Source organism: Paroedura picta, chromosome 10 (genome assembly GCF_049243985.1).
Source record: "Paroedura picta isolate Pp20150507F chromosome 10, Ppicta_v3.0, whole genome shotgun sequence".
NCBI lineage: Eukaryota > Metazoa > Chordata > Lepidosauria > Squamata > Gekkonidae > Paroedura > Paroedura picta.
In genome coordinates this window covers 2,381,940-2,401,984 of record NC_135378.1, presented here as the reverse complement: position 1 = coordinate 2,401,984, position 20,045 = coordinate 2,381,940, and the positions used below count along the sequence as shown (strand labels likewise).

Genomic DNA, 20,045 nt, shown 5'->3' with positions numbered 1-20,045 from the left:
TTAAAATTTCCATGAAAATAAAATGTTTCTTATGTTCATTGTTGTGGCGTGTCTGTATCTTATTTTGAAGGGATGTTTAAACATTACCATAGCAATCAGAGAGCGTTAGGGCAGTGGTTGAGAGCAGAGGAGTAAACTACCCCCCCCCACCGGGCCTCAGTAAAAGGCGTTGAGTGGTCCCCGGTGATAAAAAGGTTGGGGACCACTGGTCTACAAGACCAAAAAGGCAGTCTCCAAGCTGACGCAGGGAGACAGGCAGAATGCCTGAGTCACTTCCTGGCTTGCCAACATGCAATTTCATCATCAGCCATGGGTAAGAGGCCACGGAACTGTTGATGGGCAGGAGACTCTGCACCCTACCTGTTAGCACCTGGACCATGATGCAACCCAATGAGCTCGCCAAGAGGTCTCCACCGTACTCTGCACCTTTGTCCCAGATGACCCACTCCATGTCTGGAACTACAGCGACGGCCCCAACTGGATGCCAGCCACTGTCACACAGGCAACTGGACCCATTTCCTACAATGTCCAAGCCCCTGACAGTCACCTTTTCCACCAGCAAATCGAGCAAAGACACTGCTGCAACTGTGGACCAGGTGCACCACAGACTGATTAGATACCAGCTGTGAGGCATTTGCAAACCATTTTGCAGATAAGAACTTGACATTCCGCCATAACTCATTGAATGCTTGCCTACCCTTATCCCTGAACTGGGAACTCGAACTGGTGCAGAATGCGCCAGTCAGGATTCTTACGGGAACAACTTGGAGGAGCCATATTCGGCCCGCACTCCAACAGCTACACTGGTTGCCTGTTGACTACCGGATCAGGTCAAGCTTAAGGTTCTGGTAATTAACTTCAAGGCCATATGTGGTCTGGGCCCTGAGTATCTGAAACCGCCTCTCCACCTATGGCTCCCAAAGAGCTTTACACACCTCCAACACCAATAACTGGTGATCCCTGGCTCCAGGGAAACGCACCTGAAAATGACGAGCCACGGCTTTCTCAGTCTTGGCTCCCACATGGGGGAATGAACTCCCAGTGGATATCACGGGCCTGCCAGAGCTAAAACAATTCTGCAAGACCTGAAAAAAGGAGCTCATTCACCAGGCATTCAGGCAAAACAAGTGAACTAGCACCTAACCACCAACCAGAAGCCCCATAATCTGAACTAACAGAAAACCTGACCACAGTGCAGATAGACCAAACTGTTGTTTGTTATTATCATAGAATCATAGAATCATAGAGTTGGAAGGGGCCATACAGGCCATCTAGTCCAACCCCCTGCTCAACGCAGGATCAGCCCTAAGCATCCTAAAGCATCCAAGAAAAGTGTGTATCCAACCTTTGCTTGAAGACTTCCAGTGAGGGGGAGCTCACCACCTCCTTAGGCAGCCTATTCCACTGCTGAACTACTCTGACTGTGAAAAAATTTTCCCTGATATCTAGCCTATATCGTTGTACTTGAAGTTTAAACCCATTACTGCGTGTCCTCTCCTCTGCAGCCATCAGAAACAGCATCCTGCCCTCCTCCAAGTGACAACCTTTCAAATACTTAAAGAGGGCTATCATGTCCCCTCTCAGCCTCCTTTTCTCCAGGCGGAACATTCCCAAGTCCCTCAACCTATCTTCATAGGGCTTGGTCCCTTGGCCCCAGATAATCTTCGTCACTCTCCTCTGTACCCTTTCAATTTTATCTACGTCCTTCTTGAAGTGAGGCCTCCAGAACTGCAGACAGTACTCCAGGTGTGGTCTGACCAGTGCCATATACAATGGGACTATGACATCTTGTGATTTTGATGTGATGCCTCTGCTGATACAGCCCAAAATGGCATTTGCCTTTTTTATCCGCTGCATCACACTGCCTGCTCATGTTTAGTTTACAATCCACAAGTACCCCAAGGTCTCGTTCACACACAGTGTTACCTAGAAGCGTATCCCCCATCCAGTAGGCATGCTTTTCATTTTTCTGACCAAGACGCAGAACTTTACACTTATCTTTATTAAATTGAATCTTGTTCTCATTTGCCCATTTTTCCATTGTGTTCAGATCTCGTTGAACTCTGTCTCTATCTTCCAGAGTATTTGCCAGTCCTCCCAATTTGGTGTCATCTGCAAACCTGATGAGTAGTCCCTCCACCCCTTCATCTAGATCATGAATAAATATGTTAAAAAGTACCGGACCGAGGCCTGAGCCCTGAGGTACCCCGCTACTCATCTCTCTCCAGTCTGAGGAAACACCATTGACAACAACCCTTTGAGTGCGGTTCTCTACTCAATCCCCTATCCATCTAACTATCTGAAAATCCAGATTGCAGTCCTTCAGTTTATCCATCAGAACATCATGGGGAACCTTATCAAAAGCTTTATTAAAATTCAAGTAAACGACATCAACCGAATTTCCACGATCCAGCAAACCTGTTACTTGGTCAAAAAAGGAAACCAGGTTGGTCTGACAGGACCTGTTTGAACCAAATCCATGCTCACTTCCTTGGATCACCAAATCGTCCTCCAGATGTTTGCAGATCGCTCCCTTTAATATCTGCTCCATTATCTTCCCCACAACAGAGGTCAGACTCAATGGTCTGTAGTTTCCTGGGTCATCCTTCCTCCCTTTTTTGAAGATCGGAATAACGTTTGCTCTCTTCCAGTCCTCCAGGACATCTCCGGTCCTTAAAGAGGTCCCAAAGACGATGGCAAGGGTTCTGCAAGTTCTCTGGAAAGTTCTTTGAGCACTCTCGGGTGCATTTCATCTGGCCTGGGGGATTTGAACTCATCCAGTGCAGCTAAATGCCTCTCGACAACCTCTCTATCCATGTCAACCTGCTACCCAGACACTATCTCTTGGCTACTGCCATCTCTAGATGTGCCTAAACCCTTTGACCTGTGGGGGAAAAAACAGATGTAAAATAGCCTTTCTGCTTTCTCTGCATCTTCCGTTAGAGTTTGTCCATCTGCACCCAACAGTGGGCCTATTGCCTCCTTTACGTTTGCTCCTCATGTAACTGAAAAATCCTTTCTTGTTACAATGGGCTTCCCTGGCCAATCCTAGCTCACTCTCAGCTTTGGCCTTTCTGATGATTGATCTACAGTGCCTAGTAACCTGTAGGTATTCCGACCTTCAAAAAAGGGAGGAAGGATGTCATAGTCCCATTGTATACGGCACTGGTCAGACCACACCTGGAGTACTGTGTGCAGTTCTGGAGGCCTCCCTTCAAGAAGGACGTAGATAAAATTGAAAAGGGTATAGAGGAGAGCGGCGAAGATGATCTGGGGCCAAGGGACCAAGCCCTATGAAGATAGGTTGAGGGACTTGGAAATGTTCAGCCTGGAGAAAAGGAGGTTGAGAGGGGACATGATAGCCCTCTTTAAGTATTTGAAAGGTTGTCACGTGGAGGAGGGCAGGATGCTGTTTCTGCTGGCTGCAGAGGAGAGGACATGCAGTAATGGGTTTAAACTTCAAGTACAACGATATAGGCTAGATATCAGGAAAAAGTTTTTCACAGTCAGAGTAGTTCAGCAGTGGAATAGGCTGCCTAAGGAGGTGGTGAGCTCCCCCTCACTGGCAGTCTTCAAGCAAAGGTTGGATACACACTTTTCTTGGATGCTTTAGGATGCTTAGGGCTGATCCTGCGTTGAGCAGGGGGTTGGACTAGATGGCCTGTATGGCCCAACTCTGATTCTGTGATTCTGTGAATCATGCCTCAGAGTTGGCAGGAGGCGGCAGGGAGGCACGTGCTGGTGGCCTCCATGTCAGGCGGGCGGAGGGAGGGACGGCCTAGTGGCTGGTGTGCCCCTCGGTCCATAAGAAGGGGAAGGTGGCTGTGGGGGTATTGGGGGTGGTGGGCGCCTCCCCTCAGAGAAGATACAGGATAGGTTCCCAAAGCCGAAGTGCCCCTATGCGCCCCTGGCAGCTCACTCATCTCAGGAGCGGTGTCTTGAGGGGCCAGAGAGTGCAAAGAAGTGGCAGAATTGTGGGAAGACAGTTAGGGGTGGGAGTGGTAATCTGCTTGGGCAGCCATTGGGTTGGACGGCCACTCAGAGGTGTACGGCACTAATGACGGGACCTGATTGGCCCGAACCCCTCCCGTGACCCCGTTTCTTTAGGCCCTCGTGGTGACGGATGAGATTATCTACAATATGCTGTTGCTTTTATTCTGCTTCAGTGTACAGATAGATCATCACACTAATTCCTGAGGATCCATGATATTGGTGGTGCCGTCTGTCATGATTTGGTTTGGGTGCATTTGGTTTGGCCCCACACAGAGTCCGAGGAGCCACGAGAATCCGGTGCTGCTTCACGTGTTTGAGCCACGGCGCAGCCCCAAGGCAGCCGATCCCTTCTCTCTTTGTGGATCCCCCTGGCTACGGACATGCTCCGGGATCTGAGGGTGACTTAGAGGCGGCTCCGTCTCAGTATCGCGGTGGATCTGGGTGGCTTGGCCCACCTGCGCCCGGTGCCCGGAGGAAGGCCTCCCTGCCAGCGGGGGGGGGGGCGGGGGGGGGGGAGCGCAGGCCCAGGCCCTGCTCAGGTCGGGCGGGCGAGGGCGCGGCCTCTCGGCTTGGGGGCGGGGCGTGGTTCCCCGGGCGACGGGAGGGGAGGGGCGGGGGCGGGGAGGCGCGCCGCCCATAGGCTGCCGGGTCGTCAAGGGGCGAGGGGCGCCCGCAGGACGTCGGCGCGGGCCCGGCGGGAAGGAAGGAAGGAAGGAAGGAAGGAAGGAAGGGCGGGCCGGGGCCTCCCCCCCCCCCCCCCCGCCTCTCTCTCTCTCTCTCTCTCCCGCCTCCGCCGAGATGCCGCTTCCGCCGCGGGGGGGCCGCTGAGCTGGCCGCCAAGCCCGTCGCGCGGGGGGGGCCCGATGGTGCGTGCGTGCGTGCGTCCCTGGGGCGGGGAGGGGGCGGGGGCGGGGAGGCCTCTCCCCCCCCCACGGGGCCCGCACTCCGCCGCCTGCCGCCTGGCTCGACCGGGCTCCCCAACGCGGAGGCCGCCCGCAGGCCCGAGCCGCCGCTGCCCGGGGCGCATCCGGGGGGAGGGGGGTGGGCACGCCGCCCTGGCTCCAGCCGCCCCGCCCCCCCCCGCGCCCCTCGGCTGGCCTTTCAGCCCCCCCGCCCCCTCGTGACCCGCCTCCCGTGGCCGCCGCGGGGAGGGAGGGAGGGAGGGAGGGCGGGCAGGCGTGTCCGTGGGGCCCGGGGAGCCTGCCGCCCCTGAGGCCCAGGAGAGCGGCGCCTGCGGCTCCCCCTGCCGGCCAGCCGGAGGGCTTGGCTCCGTCGCTCCCTCTCCCGAAGGTGCGGCTGGCGGCGGAGGGCGTGCCCGGCCCCTGACGCCCCGGGAGGGCTCTCCAGGCAAGAGGTCGCCCCCCGGGCGTGCCTTGCAGCTTCCCCGTGCAAACACTCGCCGGCGCTGACCCCGCTTCGCTCCCCAGAAAGCCCTTGCGGTGGGTGGGTTTGGCCTCACCGGTGGTTCTTAGGATGCATTTTTACCGTGGGGGAATCGCGAGGGCAGTTCCTAGCTGTGTCGTCACACGAAAGATGCTCCAGTTCTCGTTTCCCTTCACACCACCTTCAGCTCTCCTTGCAAGTTTTGGAAAGGACCAAGCAGTCCTGCGGGAGCTCTTGCAGCCCAGCCACCATGTGGTGGGGGCAATAGAGATCTAGATCCCCACATGCCCATTGGGCTGCAAGAACTCACAGAGGAATGCTGGCCCTGCCGCTGGAAGTCTTTAAGAGGAGATGCCAACAATTGAGCAGGGCCTTTTAACATGGGAGATGTACTAAAAACATTTAATTCCAGTGCTGTATCAGTTGCCCTGGTTGCCTCTTGACTTCCAGGGCCAAGTTCAAAGCTCTGGCTCACCCATGCAGTCATCTCCTGGTACACCACCATGCACAAGCCGTCTCTAAGTGCCCACTCTTAGAATTCCCCAGATGAGCATAATTAGGTCACCAACCCCCCCCCCCCCAAACAGTATTTTTCTTTTGTTCAGGTATATAATATCTGTATTTCTCAAAATTCCTGAATCTCTATACTGATATGATATTCAGTAAATATTTGGGATTCCTGAATTTTGTTAGTTCTATTATACCCAGTGGCCAAACTATGGCTCTTCAGATGTCCATGGACTACAGTTCCCATGAGCTCCCAGAGGAGATCAGGACCCTAACGGAACTCAGACAATTCCGCAGAGCCTGTAAAAGGAAGCTCTTCCACCAGGCATTGGGTTGAGGTTGACCAAAATTAACATCCACCTGCCCCAGCCCTCCTTTCCATGAACCCATGAAAGTTTGAACTGACCAACCTGGGGTATGTTATTCTGTTTGAATTGTTATCCTCTCTGTTTATTGCTACCATTATTGTTATCCATTCGTTATAGCTATTGAGTCTGATGTACTGTTCTTGTTCCCTACGTTTCATGTGAACCTCCCTGAGCCTCAGGGGCTTATAGGAATTGTAGTCCATGGAAATCTGGAGAGTCACAATTTGGACACCCTACCCTATGGGGACCATTATAGTTAATGGTCCCCAAAGGGTTCAATGTAACATCAGTTTAGAGTTCTGTGGGGGCTGCCCCCAGTGTATCTGAGGCCTCTCTGCCTATGCCCCCCAGAGAGCTCTATGCTCAACTAATTCCAACATGCTGGTGATTCCTGGCCACAAGGAAGCACACTGGGCCTCAACCAGGGGCAGGACTTTCTCTGTCCTGGCCCCCACTGGGTTAAATGAGCTGCCAGGGGAAATCAGGGCCTTGCTGGAGCTAGCACCATTCTGCAGGGCCTGCAAAACAGAGCTCTTCCACTAAGGTTTTGGTGGGGTCCAATGAATCTACTGGGCTTCCAGAACCCCACCACAACAGGTATGCCCACTAGATACATCACAAGTCATCATCAGTCCTGGCAATAAATACATCATGGCTTTATGGTTAACAGTTTGAATGGTTATAATATTGTTACAAGTTACTGAATTCAGTTTCTTAATTTCCAGAGTATTGTACCCCCCATTATGAATCTATGCAGTAAACCAGCGGTCCGCAACCTTCCGGCTGCTGTGGACCCTGCTGCTGAGTAAGGGGAGAGGGCGGCCCGGGGCCCCACAGCCCCAGTGCAAACGCGCATGCCGGCGGCCGCAGCTTCCTCTCCCTGCCCCTCCAGGCCGCCAGCAAATCGGCTGCTGAAGCGGCCGATTAGCTTGCGGCCCGGCAAGCTTCTCTCCCCCCCCTCCCGAAGTGAGAAACTTGCTGGGCCGCGAGCTAATCAGCCGCTTCAGCAGCCGATTTGCTTGTGGCCTGACGAGCTTCTCGCTGCGGGGGGGTGGGGGTGGGAAGAGGGAGCCGCAGCCCGGCGCCGGGCCAGAGCCCGGGGGTTGGGGACCACTGCTGTAAACCACCCCGAGCCACAAGAGAGGGCAGTATAAAAATGTAATAAATAAATCTGCAGCATAGCTGCTGGTGTTCTCCTCAACCCCAAGTTTCAAAATGATTGTGCCAGGTGGTCCAATTTTATGGGGCCCCCAAAAAGTTGCTTCCTTCCTCTGTTGTTTTAAGTGGATGTGGGGGGAGAACATTTAAAGGGTTCTTTTAAATTTGAAGGGAATATGGTTCCTTTGCAAGTGGCAGTTTCACTCCAAATTTGTTTAAAGGGCTGGTGATCCCTTAAATTGGGGGTCGTCAACCCCAGGTCTGCGGCCCAGTACTGGGCTGCGAAGGCCTCGGTAGTGGGCCGCCGGCAACCATGCCTGCCAGGAAAAGGAACTTGACAGTGGATTGTGTTTTTGAAAGGTGACTCTTTGGAATATGTAATTTGTGCAGAAGAAAAGTTCCTGCTAAGGGATAGATTTATGCTTTTGTAATGTAGGTGTATTTTAGGTGATGTAGTCCTGCTTGCCATTCCCTTGGCCTTTAAAAAAGTTTATATTTGCCTTTCTCTATTCTATGGTATAGGTAAGGCCTATGCAGGAACTTTGAATCTGATCCTGCATTGAGCAGGGAGTTGGGCTAGTTGGATTAGATGGCCTGTATGGCCCCTTCCAAAGCTGTGATTCTATGATTGTATTCTAATTCTTTTTAAGAGCCTCTTGTGGCGCAGAGTAGTAAGGCAGCAGACATGCAGTCTGAAAGCTCTGCCCATGAGGCTGGGAATTCAATCCCAGCAGCTGGCTCAAGGTTGACTCAGCCTTCCATCCTTCCGAGGTCGGTAAAATGAGTACCCAGATTGCTGGGGGGTAAATGGTAATGATTGGGGAAGGCACTGGCAAACCACCCCATATTGAGTCTGCCATGAAAACGCTGGAGGGCGTTACCCCAAGGGTCAGACATGACTTTGTGCTTGCACAGGGGATACCTTTACCTTTACTTTATGGCCACTTCCAACTCTGTGATTCTATGATTGTATTCTACTTCTTTTTAACATGGAAAATATTTAAAATGTTTAAAACTGCAGACAAGTATGTTAATAGAATTATACTCATAATTTGTACTTACTATTTCAGGAAATGCTTCAAGGTGGTGATGAATTCTCTCAAAATGTTGGAAGTCTCCTTGAAGAAATGGATACAACTGACACCCAGTGGGGATGGTTTTACTTGGCTGAATGTGGGAAGTGGCATATGTTTGAGGTATTCATTTAAATATGTAAATAGAATGTTCCAGTCAACATTTTGTTATCTCATCCTTACCATTTATCATTATTCCCAGTTTGCAGGTGGGCAAGTGAGGCTAAAAACAGTGGCCAGCCCAGTCTGTAACTGGATGTATGCTCCAAAGGGAGCAATATCAAGCCCGAGGTCTCTGATAGATAGGACCGGACTGGCCATGATATAGGACTGGAATGGAATCCCTTTTTCCTAGGGCCATTAAGCTTTTCTTCATAGGTTGTGAGCATGCATGTGAATAGTTACATGGTTACAGGGTTTTAAGTATGTAGAAGTCTGTGGTAGATATGAGGCATTTCCCTAACCACAGTTTTTCAGTCAGGCCTTCCAGCAAAGCAATGTTAACACAGTACGGGGCTTCCAGGTGTGTTCTCAGCTTGGATCAACAGGCAACTCAAGCACATATACAATTCAGGCCAGAAACCTGGTGAACCATATACCGCTTGTAGGGGCTTGATACAATGATTGCAAGAAAACATTCAACTCCACATTATTTGTGTTGGATTATTTATTTATTCATTCGCTTGCTTGCTATCCAGCCACCACTGACTGATGGTGACCCCTCATGGGGCTTTCGAGCAGGAGATGTCCAGAGGTAGTATGTGATCATAGCAACCTTGGACTTCCATCTTCCATCTACATACCAGCCAGGGCTGGGCTTGCTGAGCTTCCCACATCAGACAAGATGGGCCTAGACTTGGCCCACAAGTCAAGGCTGCAGAGGCTGACAAATCTAATTGAGCTTTTGAGCAAGACATCTGTTAATCAGGGGCAGTTTTTTTAGAGTCCTATAATGCTGCTGCTCCCTCCCCTCCTTTTTGCAGTTCACCCTCTTCTTCCCCTGGCAGTTGTTTCGTGTTAGTTCCACTTTAGTTTCTGTGCCCCTGTTCTTTTGTTTTGTCCATGTTGCGTCAGTTCTTAACACACAAATACAGAGTGGAATAGATTACACAAACGGTTTAATCACATTTAAATTGGATAATGTCATAGCAGGGATGGGTTTTCTTTGTAGCCGAGGTTAGGGAAGAAGTTGGTGCAGAATATATGTAGCAGAACTGCACATGAGCTCACCTCCACTCTCAAGAAGGGGCATTGAACGGGCATCTGTGTCTCTTTCCATACCACTGCTGTCCTTCCCTACAAGGTTTTTGGAAGAAGTGTTGTGATCAAGTATGTGTAGTGTACCAAAATGTTATTTATGGGATAAGTATTAAGTCCCCAGTACAAAACCTTTCCAAATATGCTGTCTGTTTATTTTGAAGACTGGTTCCAATACTCACTGTTCAGTGAGTACAGAAGATATTGAAAGGAGCTTCAGAATGAATCCACAGGACTCTGTTTGCTTCACAACTGCAAAATTTACCTACAGATTAGACTTTTCAGGTATATGTCTATTTATTTATATCTTTACAGGTTTTTGTGGCAAACCTAGTTGTGGGAGGTTGTCAGCAACCTGCGTTGAGGGGCTAAGCCAAAACTGGCATAATTAGGAGAATGCTATGGGAGAATGCTATGGCTGATGACAAGGCGCATAAGTCTTCTGTTGCAGCAAACAGAATGACTTCTGTCCTTCTTTTCTTTACTTGAAAAAGGAATTCCCGCATCACACAGGAGAGAGCACAAAAGTTTGTTTGCTTTTGCCTTTCCCCCTGGAAAAGAGTTAAACATTGCTTATTTATTTATACACAGCTTTGTTGTTTCCCAGTGAGGACTGAAGCAGTTGACAGAATCATTCTCCCCCTTTGCCATTTTATCTTTCCAGCCAACCAGGTTTCATGTTTTTGTGGGCTGTGGCCAACAGACCTCCTTTCCCCCTTTGCTCTCCACATCCTCTTCCATTTGGCTCCTCCCCTTTCTCTTTGTTAACCATACCCTTGTTAGAGATGGGATAGCCTGTCTCTTCTTTTGGGGTAATATCCCAGCACTCACCAGATGCAGGACGTTCCACCTTCTTCCTTTAGTGTAGCAGAATCTGTGGTTTCTTCAAGGTGGATGATGAATACAGCACACATATTTACAACTGAGAAAGCTGAAGTTGAGCTTAATAATTATTTACATGTAGAATTCTTCAAGTTAACCTTATGACCATAAAGGAATCACCACAGGAGAAAGGCAGAGTATAGTTAAGAATAGTTAAACTCTACACACACAAACACACACACACAGAGGGGAGGGGCTGATTCTGGAGCAGAGCCTGCAGACCCCCCTCCTTCCTGGAATCATAGAGACTCAAAGTAGGCTACAGAGATTTCCCTACAACTCTTTTCCCTTTGAAGTTATTATTCTGATAAAGAGAAATCTTCCACACTTTTGCTTTCTTGATTTAATTGAAAATCTCAGAAAATCATCCCTCTGGATTCATCCAAAATGTAAGAGCTTGGCTTTCAGTGGGAAACTGTTTGAATGTATTACACAAGGTACAATTAATGTGGAAGAAGAGCTCAAGGGTGTTGAGTACAGTTTGTTTACAATGCCACAGAAACCAGCCTAGGCCCTTCTGTCCCATCATCACTGCCATTCTGATGCAGAAGACATGTACTCCTGTGGAGTAATTCCCACCATTCTTTATTATAATGTCGGCTGTTATTTTTTGTTGTAAACTTGTCTGCCCTTCTAAGTATTAGTCTCTCTGTTCCTGTTTCTGTCGTATCTCTCACACCCTGAGCAACACGCCAGCGGCAGAGCCTGGCATCCTCATAGAGACAGCGTGGTGCTCTGCCCTGCTTGCACGGGAACTCTTAAATCCTTTTCTGCTCCTTCCTTTGTCATGGCTGGCACATGTTTGTGAAAGCGTCCACAGCTCTGAGCAACCAAAGTAGCACCTAGTACAGGTGAGGTAGACATGAGTGACAGGAGGGTGGGAAGGGGGAATTGGTGACCACTGCCAGTTTAGTCTGGATCCAAAGCATAAAAAATCACATAACATGAATCACATAACATGCCATCAGAAATCCACTGTGCTTCCCACTACAAGAATCTTCATTTCTAGAATACGCAGCATGAAGGCCAAATGATCTAAAGGACTATGCAGAAAAAGGACTATCCAGTTCACCAGAAAAAGGCAAGGAGATGTTTCAGGTCACGAATATTGAGACCTGTTCTGGCCCTTATTCCTGTAGCTGCTGTGACCAAGGGAAAAACACTGAAATCACAAAGGCTAGCAGGAATCTTAGGCATTAAGCGGGATTCACAGTAGGATGAGAGCAAAGGAATTTTTCAGTCATCGTATTAAGAATTTTGAATCAGATTTAAGTGATTCATGAGGTACAAGGTCAAAACCAAATCGGGTGGTTTTGGCTCTGGTGACTGGCCCAGGTTTGCCCAGCAAACATTCATGGTAGGGCAGGGATTCAAACTCGGGTCTCTCAGATCCCAGTTGATGCTTTCACGGTGCTCCTCAGCACTGGTGAAGGTGGAAGTGGATAGGAGAGAAAAGAGAAGAATACGGGGCAGAAATGTGTCTGTGTTAGTGTTTGTGATGAGGCTGAGCGACGGCATGGCTGGAAGACAGGCCAGGACCCCTGGGCATGAGGCCGGCACATGCTCTCTGAAGGAAAGGGACCAGGTGTGTTCCTTTAAGGAAGGGCAAAGTGCTGTCATCAGTGGGGACAATGAGGTGGTCAACTGGCATGCAGTGGTTTTCATAGTGGTTCTTAATTTTTTTCCAGTCCTTTATGGCAGCATTTAAATTCAAAGAGATCAGTGCAATTTAGCTTTAGTGAACAGACATTTGGCATAGTGTGGGGGCTACCGTTCTTGGGTGGTACAGCTCTGGCACGTTGTGCTTGGCAAAGTGTGGTCCTTGATTAACTTTGGTTTGATACACAGGGATGAAACAGACTAACCTGACAACAGGAAAACAACGTCCCATAAAGCGAGCTCCATTTTCTATCACTGCTTTCAGGTAGAGTGAATTCAGCTTTCCTTGTTCTGCAAAGTTATCTCTGTAGAGCCCTCCCATGATAACGTCGGGGGCAGTTTTCCCCTCTTAGCACATCTGTTGAAGTGCAAAAGAAAGCAGCCTGGCAAAACTAGACCACAGTTAGGCATGGCAAGTTCATGCTTTCTGTAGGACCAGATCCAGATGCAGAAATTTTGCAATACCTTAATACAATTTCTAAAGTACCTAAAAAGGCAAAATATTTATCTGCTGTTTTGCACCACTGAAAAAGAGTGCTGTTTAAACAGATTAATTCATTTATTCCAGTATATGCTTTTGTGAGCCATAGCTCACCTCATCAGATCATAAGCTCTGCTGAAAAGCTTTTGCCGAAATAAACACACACAAAGCTGCCTTGTACTGAATTGGATTGTTTGTCCATCAAGGACAGTAATTGTCCAGGAATGAGGGCCTAAGGGTCCTGGTGGCTACCAGGCTTCCTGGGCTGGAATGCCCTAGTCCACACCAACCCCTGAGCAGACGGGAGCCCACCTGTCTGCTGCCAGTGCTCTGCCATTAACCCCCAGGGAGCCAGTGCTGGGGCTGCTGCCACCACCACTGCCAATGTCACCTTGGCTGCCCCCACCAGCAACACCCGGAGCCCAGCTGAAACCGGTGCAGCACAAGCTGGCACTTCTGTGGCTGCCTGGCAGCTACTTGCTGCGAGCCCACCCCCACAGCAGAGCCCAGCCTGGGACATAGGGCAGTTCCAGGGACGGGGCAGAGGACAGGAAGGAGGAGATCCAGTCTTCCCTGTCCCACACCAAGGGGTGAGCTCACAAGGGAGGAGGAAGGGAAAATAGCCCCAGCCCCTGCTCCCCGGGGAACAGTTAAGTAAAAGGACTGAGCCATGGGGAGGACTCCGTTGGAAATTCCTCCGCCTGGACAAGCTCGACCCCCTCGGAAGAGTCCTTGGCAGCCCCCTAAGGGGTACAGGAAGCCTACAGACTTGGTTGGGGACAGGAAGGGAGTGGGGAGGTGAAGGGTAGAAAGGGGGCTCTGTCAGGGAGGAGAACCTCGCTCAGGCAGGAGGCTTTGGAAAAGTATTGCTAAACCTACCAGTCCCTATTCTGAAACTTCTGGAGCAACCCCACGAGGAATGGCAAGATGGTGGAAGGTGGTGTCGTCCCCGTCCTCCCCCAGGCAGGGCCAATAAGCGTGACATTAACGTCTGCTCAGACTGACAGCCTCTCTCCTAAGGGTCTGGCAGAGATTGTTCACATTACCCACTGCCTGGTCCCTTTAAGTGGAGATGCTGCGGCCTGAATGAGGCTTTCTCACAAAGTCACAGCCCCTGATTCTTTAATAGACTGTTTAATGTTGCTGCAGAAGAGTAACATGGCCTCCCCTCTGGAGGATTACCACTGAAAACAGTTTCAGTATTTTGAAGTCTGCTTTACCCCTCTAGGCCCAGTCCACCAGCAAACTCTTGCCTCAGTCCCAGTCAGCACACAGTCTCTCTCCTTACTTGCTGCACTCCATCCATGGATTGTTACACAAACAGGCAAATGAACTTGACCTCATAAGGCTAGTAAATTTAATGGGATTTTCTTCTGATTTGCAGTTGAATCACAAGGTGAACCACAGGGATAACTTCCATAGAATCATAGAGTTGGAAGGAACATCCAGGGTCATCTAATCCAACTCCCCACAATGCTGGAATTCACTACCTGCCCACCTACATTGTCCCCAATTTCATGCCCAAGTGATCCCTCCAGCAAACATCTGCAGAATCAAGTCTAGCCTGGATGAAATTCACCTACTATCGCACAGTGGTGATCAGCAATTCCCTGGGTATGCAAGGAAGGGCCACAGGAGACAAACACTGGCACATCCCTTCCTGCCCACCCACTGACAATCTTCCTAAGTTCAGTCTTCAAGCAAAGGTTGGATACGCACTTTTCTTGGATGCTTTAGGATGCTTTGGGCAGATCCTGCGTAGAGCAGGGGGTTGGACTAGATGGCCTGTATGGCCCCTTCCAACTCTAGGATTCTATGATTCTATAAAACCAGTATTTCTGTCAGGTGATTATCTAGCCTCTGCTCAAAAAGTTCCAAAAAAGGAGACCCCCCCACAAGGGAGCCTGTTACATTAAGGAGCCTGTTCCATTAAGGAACTGCTCTAACTGTCAGGAACTGTTGGATGATTAGCCGAAAATTCTTTTTAATTAATTTCAACCCATTTTTTCTGGTCCAACCCGCTGGAGCAACAGAAAACAATTGTGCTCGATCTTCTATTTGACAACCCTTCAAGTATTTGAAGATGGTGATCATATCATCTCTTAGTCATCTTCTCTCCAGGCTAAACAGACCAAGCTTCCTCTACCCTTCCTCATACGACTTGGTCTCCAAACCCCTCACCATCTTTGTGGCCCTCCTCTGGACATAACCCTGTTTCTATACCTCTTTCTTCAGTTGTGGTGCCCAAAACTGAACACAGTACTAATCAGAGTGGAGGTCTAATCAGAGTGGAGGGAAGCAGTGAGATGACCTCACATGATCTGGACTATAATTCTTTTAATGCAGCCCAAAATCCCATTTGCCTTTTTAGCCACTGAGTCATACTGCAGACTCATGTTCAGTATGGTCTACTAAGACCCTCAGATCATATAAAGCTACATTTACAGTTTTTGGAACTTAAGTGATACGGTCTCCAGACCCTGCTCTAATAGGCCGCTTAGTCTAATCATCTGCGTAATAGGGCCATTCATTGTTCTTGGAAATCTTCAGTCTTCCCATTAACCATACTGATTAATTTAGCCATTTTGGGAAAGTTCTGCCAACTTGTCAAATCAAATTGATAATGATGGTAATTGCTGTGATTTCCATTCTTTTAACAGAACCATTCTCACTGCTGTAGTAGCATGAAAAAAAACTGCGCCTTGGCATGGTAGATTTTCTGGACATACATTTAACAACATATGCTCAGGCTTCATAGGAAAGTTAATATGATAAATAGTTTCTAATATGGTATGAAGTTTCACCCAAATTGTTCTTACTTTCATACACCTCTGATTACTTTAGGTGTAATATACCACTGATAAAATATTTTATACTAATTTTCTCTTAAAGATTGACATTTTGTCAATTTAGGTATTTTAACCCACATTCTTTCTCATTCATCCATTGAAACATTGCATTCTATATTTTGCATCCATTTAATCATACAAGAGCCAGCTTGGTGTAGTGGTTAGGAGTGTGGACTTCTAATCTGACGAGCCGGGTTTGAATTTGCACTCCCCCACATCCAACTAGCTAGGTGACTTTGGGCTCACCACAGAACTGATAAAACTGTTCTGACCAAGCAGTGATATCAGGATCTCTCAGCCTCACTTAGAGGAAAGGGAAGACCCATGAAATCCCTTCCAACTCTATTATTCTGTGATTCTAAGGCGACTGTAAGCCGCTTTGAGCCTCCTTCGGGTAGAGAAATTGGCATATAAGAACCAACTCTTCTTCTTCTTCTTCTTAACCGGCTCAGTATCATATTTCAGCCACAACTTGTAAATTTGACCATGCAGGTGTGGTTTACCTTGAAATAAGATATTTTTAAATTCAGGAAATGAGGACCCAACTTCAACCTGTTGGGGAAATTCAAGTTTAAATCTGGATAAAAGTTGAATATATTCCAACCATTGAATATCTATTATTATTATTGTTATTGTTATCATTGTTAGATTTATTTCCTGCCACTCCCCATAGGCTTGTGGCGGGTAACAGGAGTCTTCATCCCATTAAAATACCCATTAAAAGACTTTAAAAACAATCCCAACATTGTGGTAAAAGTTTTTCATTGTTCATACCCCCTGCTATCAGAGCAGTAGGGAAGAATGGGGAGGAGATGTAGTCTGTTAGACCCCAAGGGAGGAGGGGGGGTTGATGGCTCTCATTCGTTGACCCCGGTCTCAACCAAACACCTGATGGAAGAGCTCCGTCTTGCAGGCCCTGTGGAAAGCTGGTAAATCCCGCAGGGCCCACAGCTCACCCGGGAGCTCATTCCATCAGGTAGGGGCCAGGATTGAAAAGGCCCTGGCCCTGGTTGAGGACAGGCGTGCTTCCCTGGGGCCGGGAACGACCAGAAGGTTCTCACCCGCAGAGCATGCCCTGCTGGGGGCATAGGGTGACAGGTGGTCCCTCAGGTATGTGGATCCCAACCCGCGTAAGGCCTTAAAGGTCAAAACCAAAACCTTGAACCTGATCCGGGCAGCAATTGGCAACCAAAGCAGCTGCCTCAGTACTGGCTTGATATGGGCCCTCCAAGGTGTATTAGTGAGGACCCAAGCAGCTGCATTTGCACTAGCTGAAGTTTCCGGATCAAGGACAAGGGTAGGCCAGCGTAGAACTAGTTACAGAAATCTATTCTGGAGGTGACTGTCATGTGGATCATTGTGGCCTAGTGATCAGGGTACAGGTAGGGCGCTGGTAGTCGGGCCTAGCGAAGATGGAAAAATGCCTGGCCCGCTACTCTCTTGACCTAAAGCCTTCATAGTAAGGGAGGCATCGATGGTCACACCCAGGTTCTGGACCTGGGGCATGATGGTGAGTTACGCTCCTGCCAGGGGGGGTAAGCGCACTGCCTGGTCCTGTCCTCTGCCTCCCAGCCATAGGACCTCCGTCTTGGAGGGGTTGAGTTTTAGACGACTCTGCTTGAACTATTCAGTCACTGCTTCCAAACAACTGGTGAATGGGTCCGAGGGGGAGTTTGGGTGGCTGTCCATGAGGAGATACAGCTGGGTGTCATCAGCGTACTGATGGCAACCCAACCCGAAGCTCCGTACCAGTTGTGCCAGAGGGCGTATAAAGATGTTGAACAATGTGGGGGAGAGGTCTGCGCCTGGTGGGACCTCACAAAGGAGTCTATAGGGTCACGAGAACTCTTCCCCCACCGCGACCCTCTGGGTCCGGTTCTGGAGGAAGGTGCGTATCCAGCACAAGGCTGTGTTCCATATCCCTGTAACGGCGAGGCGGTGGATCAACAGTTTGTGATCCACGATGTCAAAGGCCACTGACAGGTCCAGGAGAACCAACACGCCTGACCCGCCTCTATCCAACTGGCGACGGAGATCATCCAGAAGGGTGACCAGCACCATCTCCACCCCATGGCCAGGACAGAAGCCCAACTGATATGGATTGAGTGCTGAAGTTTCCTCCAAGAACGTCAGGAGCTGGTGGGCCGCAGCCCAGGAACGCCAGATGCGACACTGGGCAGTAGTTGGCAGGGTCCTGCGAGTCCAGCGTTGATTTTTTCAAGAGAGGGCGAACCACTGCCTCCTTCAGCTGCTCAGGAAGCTCCCCCAAACTCAGGGAGGAGTAGATGATTTCTCTGAGCTGGCCTCCTATCTCCTGGCCACTTCCCTTGAGGAGCCAAAAAGGACAGGGGTTGAGGGGGCAGGTGGTCGCCCTAACCGATCCTAGCAACTTCGGAGAGAGAGAGTCGCCTGAAGCCATTAAACTTCACTGCCCAAGGTGGACAACAGGTCTCCAGTTCATTCACTGTATTAATTGTGGCGGGAAGGTTGCGGCGGAGTGACAAGACTTTTTCCGCAAAATAGCTCGCTAAGGCCTCACAGCCGAGTGCCAATTGTCTAGTATTTTGGCGCCCCTCAATGGCAGTAAGAGATCTAATTACCCTAAATAATTGGGCCGGGGAAGAGCTTTTCCGTGGCAAAAAACTCTTGTTTAGCCACTTTCACCACCATCTCATAAGCCCTCATAAGCGTGCGAGAAGATGTTCTTGTAGCTTCCTCACGAGTCTTCCGCCACACTCGCTTCAGTCGTCCCACTGGAGTCCCCCCGTGTACCGGACTTCTCCCGGAATCCCCCCGTGTACCAGGGGGCCCGTTTGAGTCGAGGGCAGAGAGGACGTTTAGGGGCAATCTCATCTAAGGTCGCCAGGAGGCATCGGGTCCCGCAGAGCATTCCGGAAGCCAATCGGATCCATAAGTCTCCGCGGGCGGGCTAAAATACGCCTGCCGCCCAACTGGGGAGGGGGTGGCATCATGAGCCGAGCCCGCAGGGCATAGTGGTCTGACCACAGCACAGCCAGGGCTTCATCCAGATCCCCCTCTCTCACAGCACCGAAAATCAAGTCGAGTGTGTGGCTTGTAAGCTTTTTAGCAATCCTGTATGGGTCAAGAGATCTTTATATTTCAAGCAGCTTACACTATATGCTCGCATATAAGCTGACCCACATATAAGCTGAGGCACCTAATTTTACCACAAAATCTGGGCAAACTTATTGACTTGCATATAAGCCGAGGGTGGGAAATGCTCCATCTTCACAGGCTCTCCCATCCAGCCTCTCCACCCCCCCCCCACAAATACAGAAAAGTCAAGAGGATGAATAGCTGCTGGTTTTTGTACCCTGCTTTTCACTAACCAAAGGAGTCTCAAAGCACCTTACGATCACTTTCTCTTCCTCTCTTGATGCCAGACACCCTGAAAGAGCTCTGACAGAACTGCTCTGTGAGAACAGCTCTGGCAGGAGAACCAAACAGTGCCCCCCAGGACAGCAAACCAGAGCAGAACAACAGCGCCAAAAATTGGCAAGGTTCTACAAATACAACAGCTACCAACCCGGGAGAGTGCCCCCCCCCCCAGAACAAAACACTGAAATAAAGAACTGTAAAAATCAACTTTTAAAAGAAACAACCCCAAAGAAGATAAGGCAAACATTACTGCCCCTCGTATAGAAGAAGAAACACTAGGAGAAAGAAACAGTAAATCCCAAAGCACCACACCCACAGACAAAAAAACAATAGTTTTGAAGAAGTGATTAAGAAGAGAAAGAAGTGAAGGCAAAAGGAAAAAAAAGATCAGAGTACCTCAGTCAAACTGTTGATGTCACAGGATCCTAGAGTTGGAAGGGGCCATGCAGGCCATCTAGTCCAACCCCCTGCTCAATGCAGGATCAGCCCTAAGCATCCTAAAGCATCCAAGAAAAGTGTGTATCCAACCTTTGCTTGAAGACTGCCAGTGAGGGGGAGCTCACCACCTCCTTAGGCAGCCTATTCCACTGCTGAACTACTCTGACTGTGAAAAACCTTTTCCTGATCTCTAGCCTATATCGTTGTACTTGAAGTTTAAACCCATTACTGCGTGTCCTCTCCTCTGCAGCCAACAGAAACAGCATCCTGCCCTCCTCCAAGTGACAACCTTTCAAATACTTAAAGAGGGCTATCATGTCCCCTCTCAACCTCCTTTTCTCCAGGCTGAACATTCCCAAGTCCCTCAACCCATCTTCATAGGGCTTGGTCCCTTGGCCCCAGATCATCTTCGTCGCTCTCCTCTGTACCCTTTCAATTTTATCTACGTCCTTCTTGAAGTGAGGCCTCCAGAACTGCACACAGTACTCCAGGGCAGAGTCTGCACTTACTTTGTTTATTCCATTGTCAATCCTGTTGAATCCAGATCGCTTTGAACTCGGATCTTCCTCTCCCCCCCCCCATTGAAACAGGAAAGTGG

At 49.4% G+C, this 20,045-nt stretch overlaps 1 protein-coding gene across 5 annotated transcripts in view; it reads left to right on the top strand.

Moving 5' to 3' along the window:
• Nucleotides 1-4,725: 4,725 nt before the first annotated feature.
• Nucleotides 4,726-20,045, top strand: part of PARP11 (poly(ADP-ribose) polymerase family member 11) — a 34,205-nt gene continuing 18,885 nt past the window's right edge. Inside the window, exons 1-4 of one of the 5 annotated variants that reach the window (XM_077301820.1) lie at nt 4,726-4,859; nt 8,480-8,605; nt 9,904-10,024; nt 12,470-12,545. In XM_077301820.1, coding sequence (XP_077157935.1) covers nt 4,857-4,859; nt 8,480-8,605; nt 9,904-10,024; nt 12,470-12,545 — 326 coding nt within the window. In that variant the 5' untranslated portion in view covers nt 4,726-4,856. Of the gene's footprint in view, nt 4,860-5,195; nt 5,433-5,549; nt 6,849-8,479; nt 8,606-9,903; nt 10,025-12,469; nt 12,546-20,045 lie in introns of those variants that run through there. The other 4 variants (XM_077301817.1, XM_077301821.1, XM_077301819.1 and 1 more) reach the window with 4 other exon arrangements.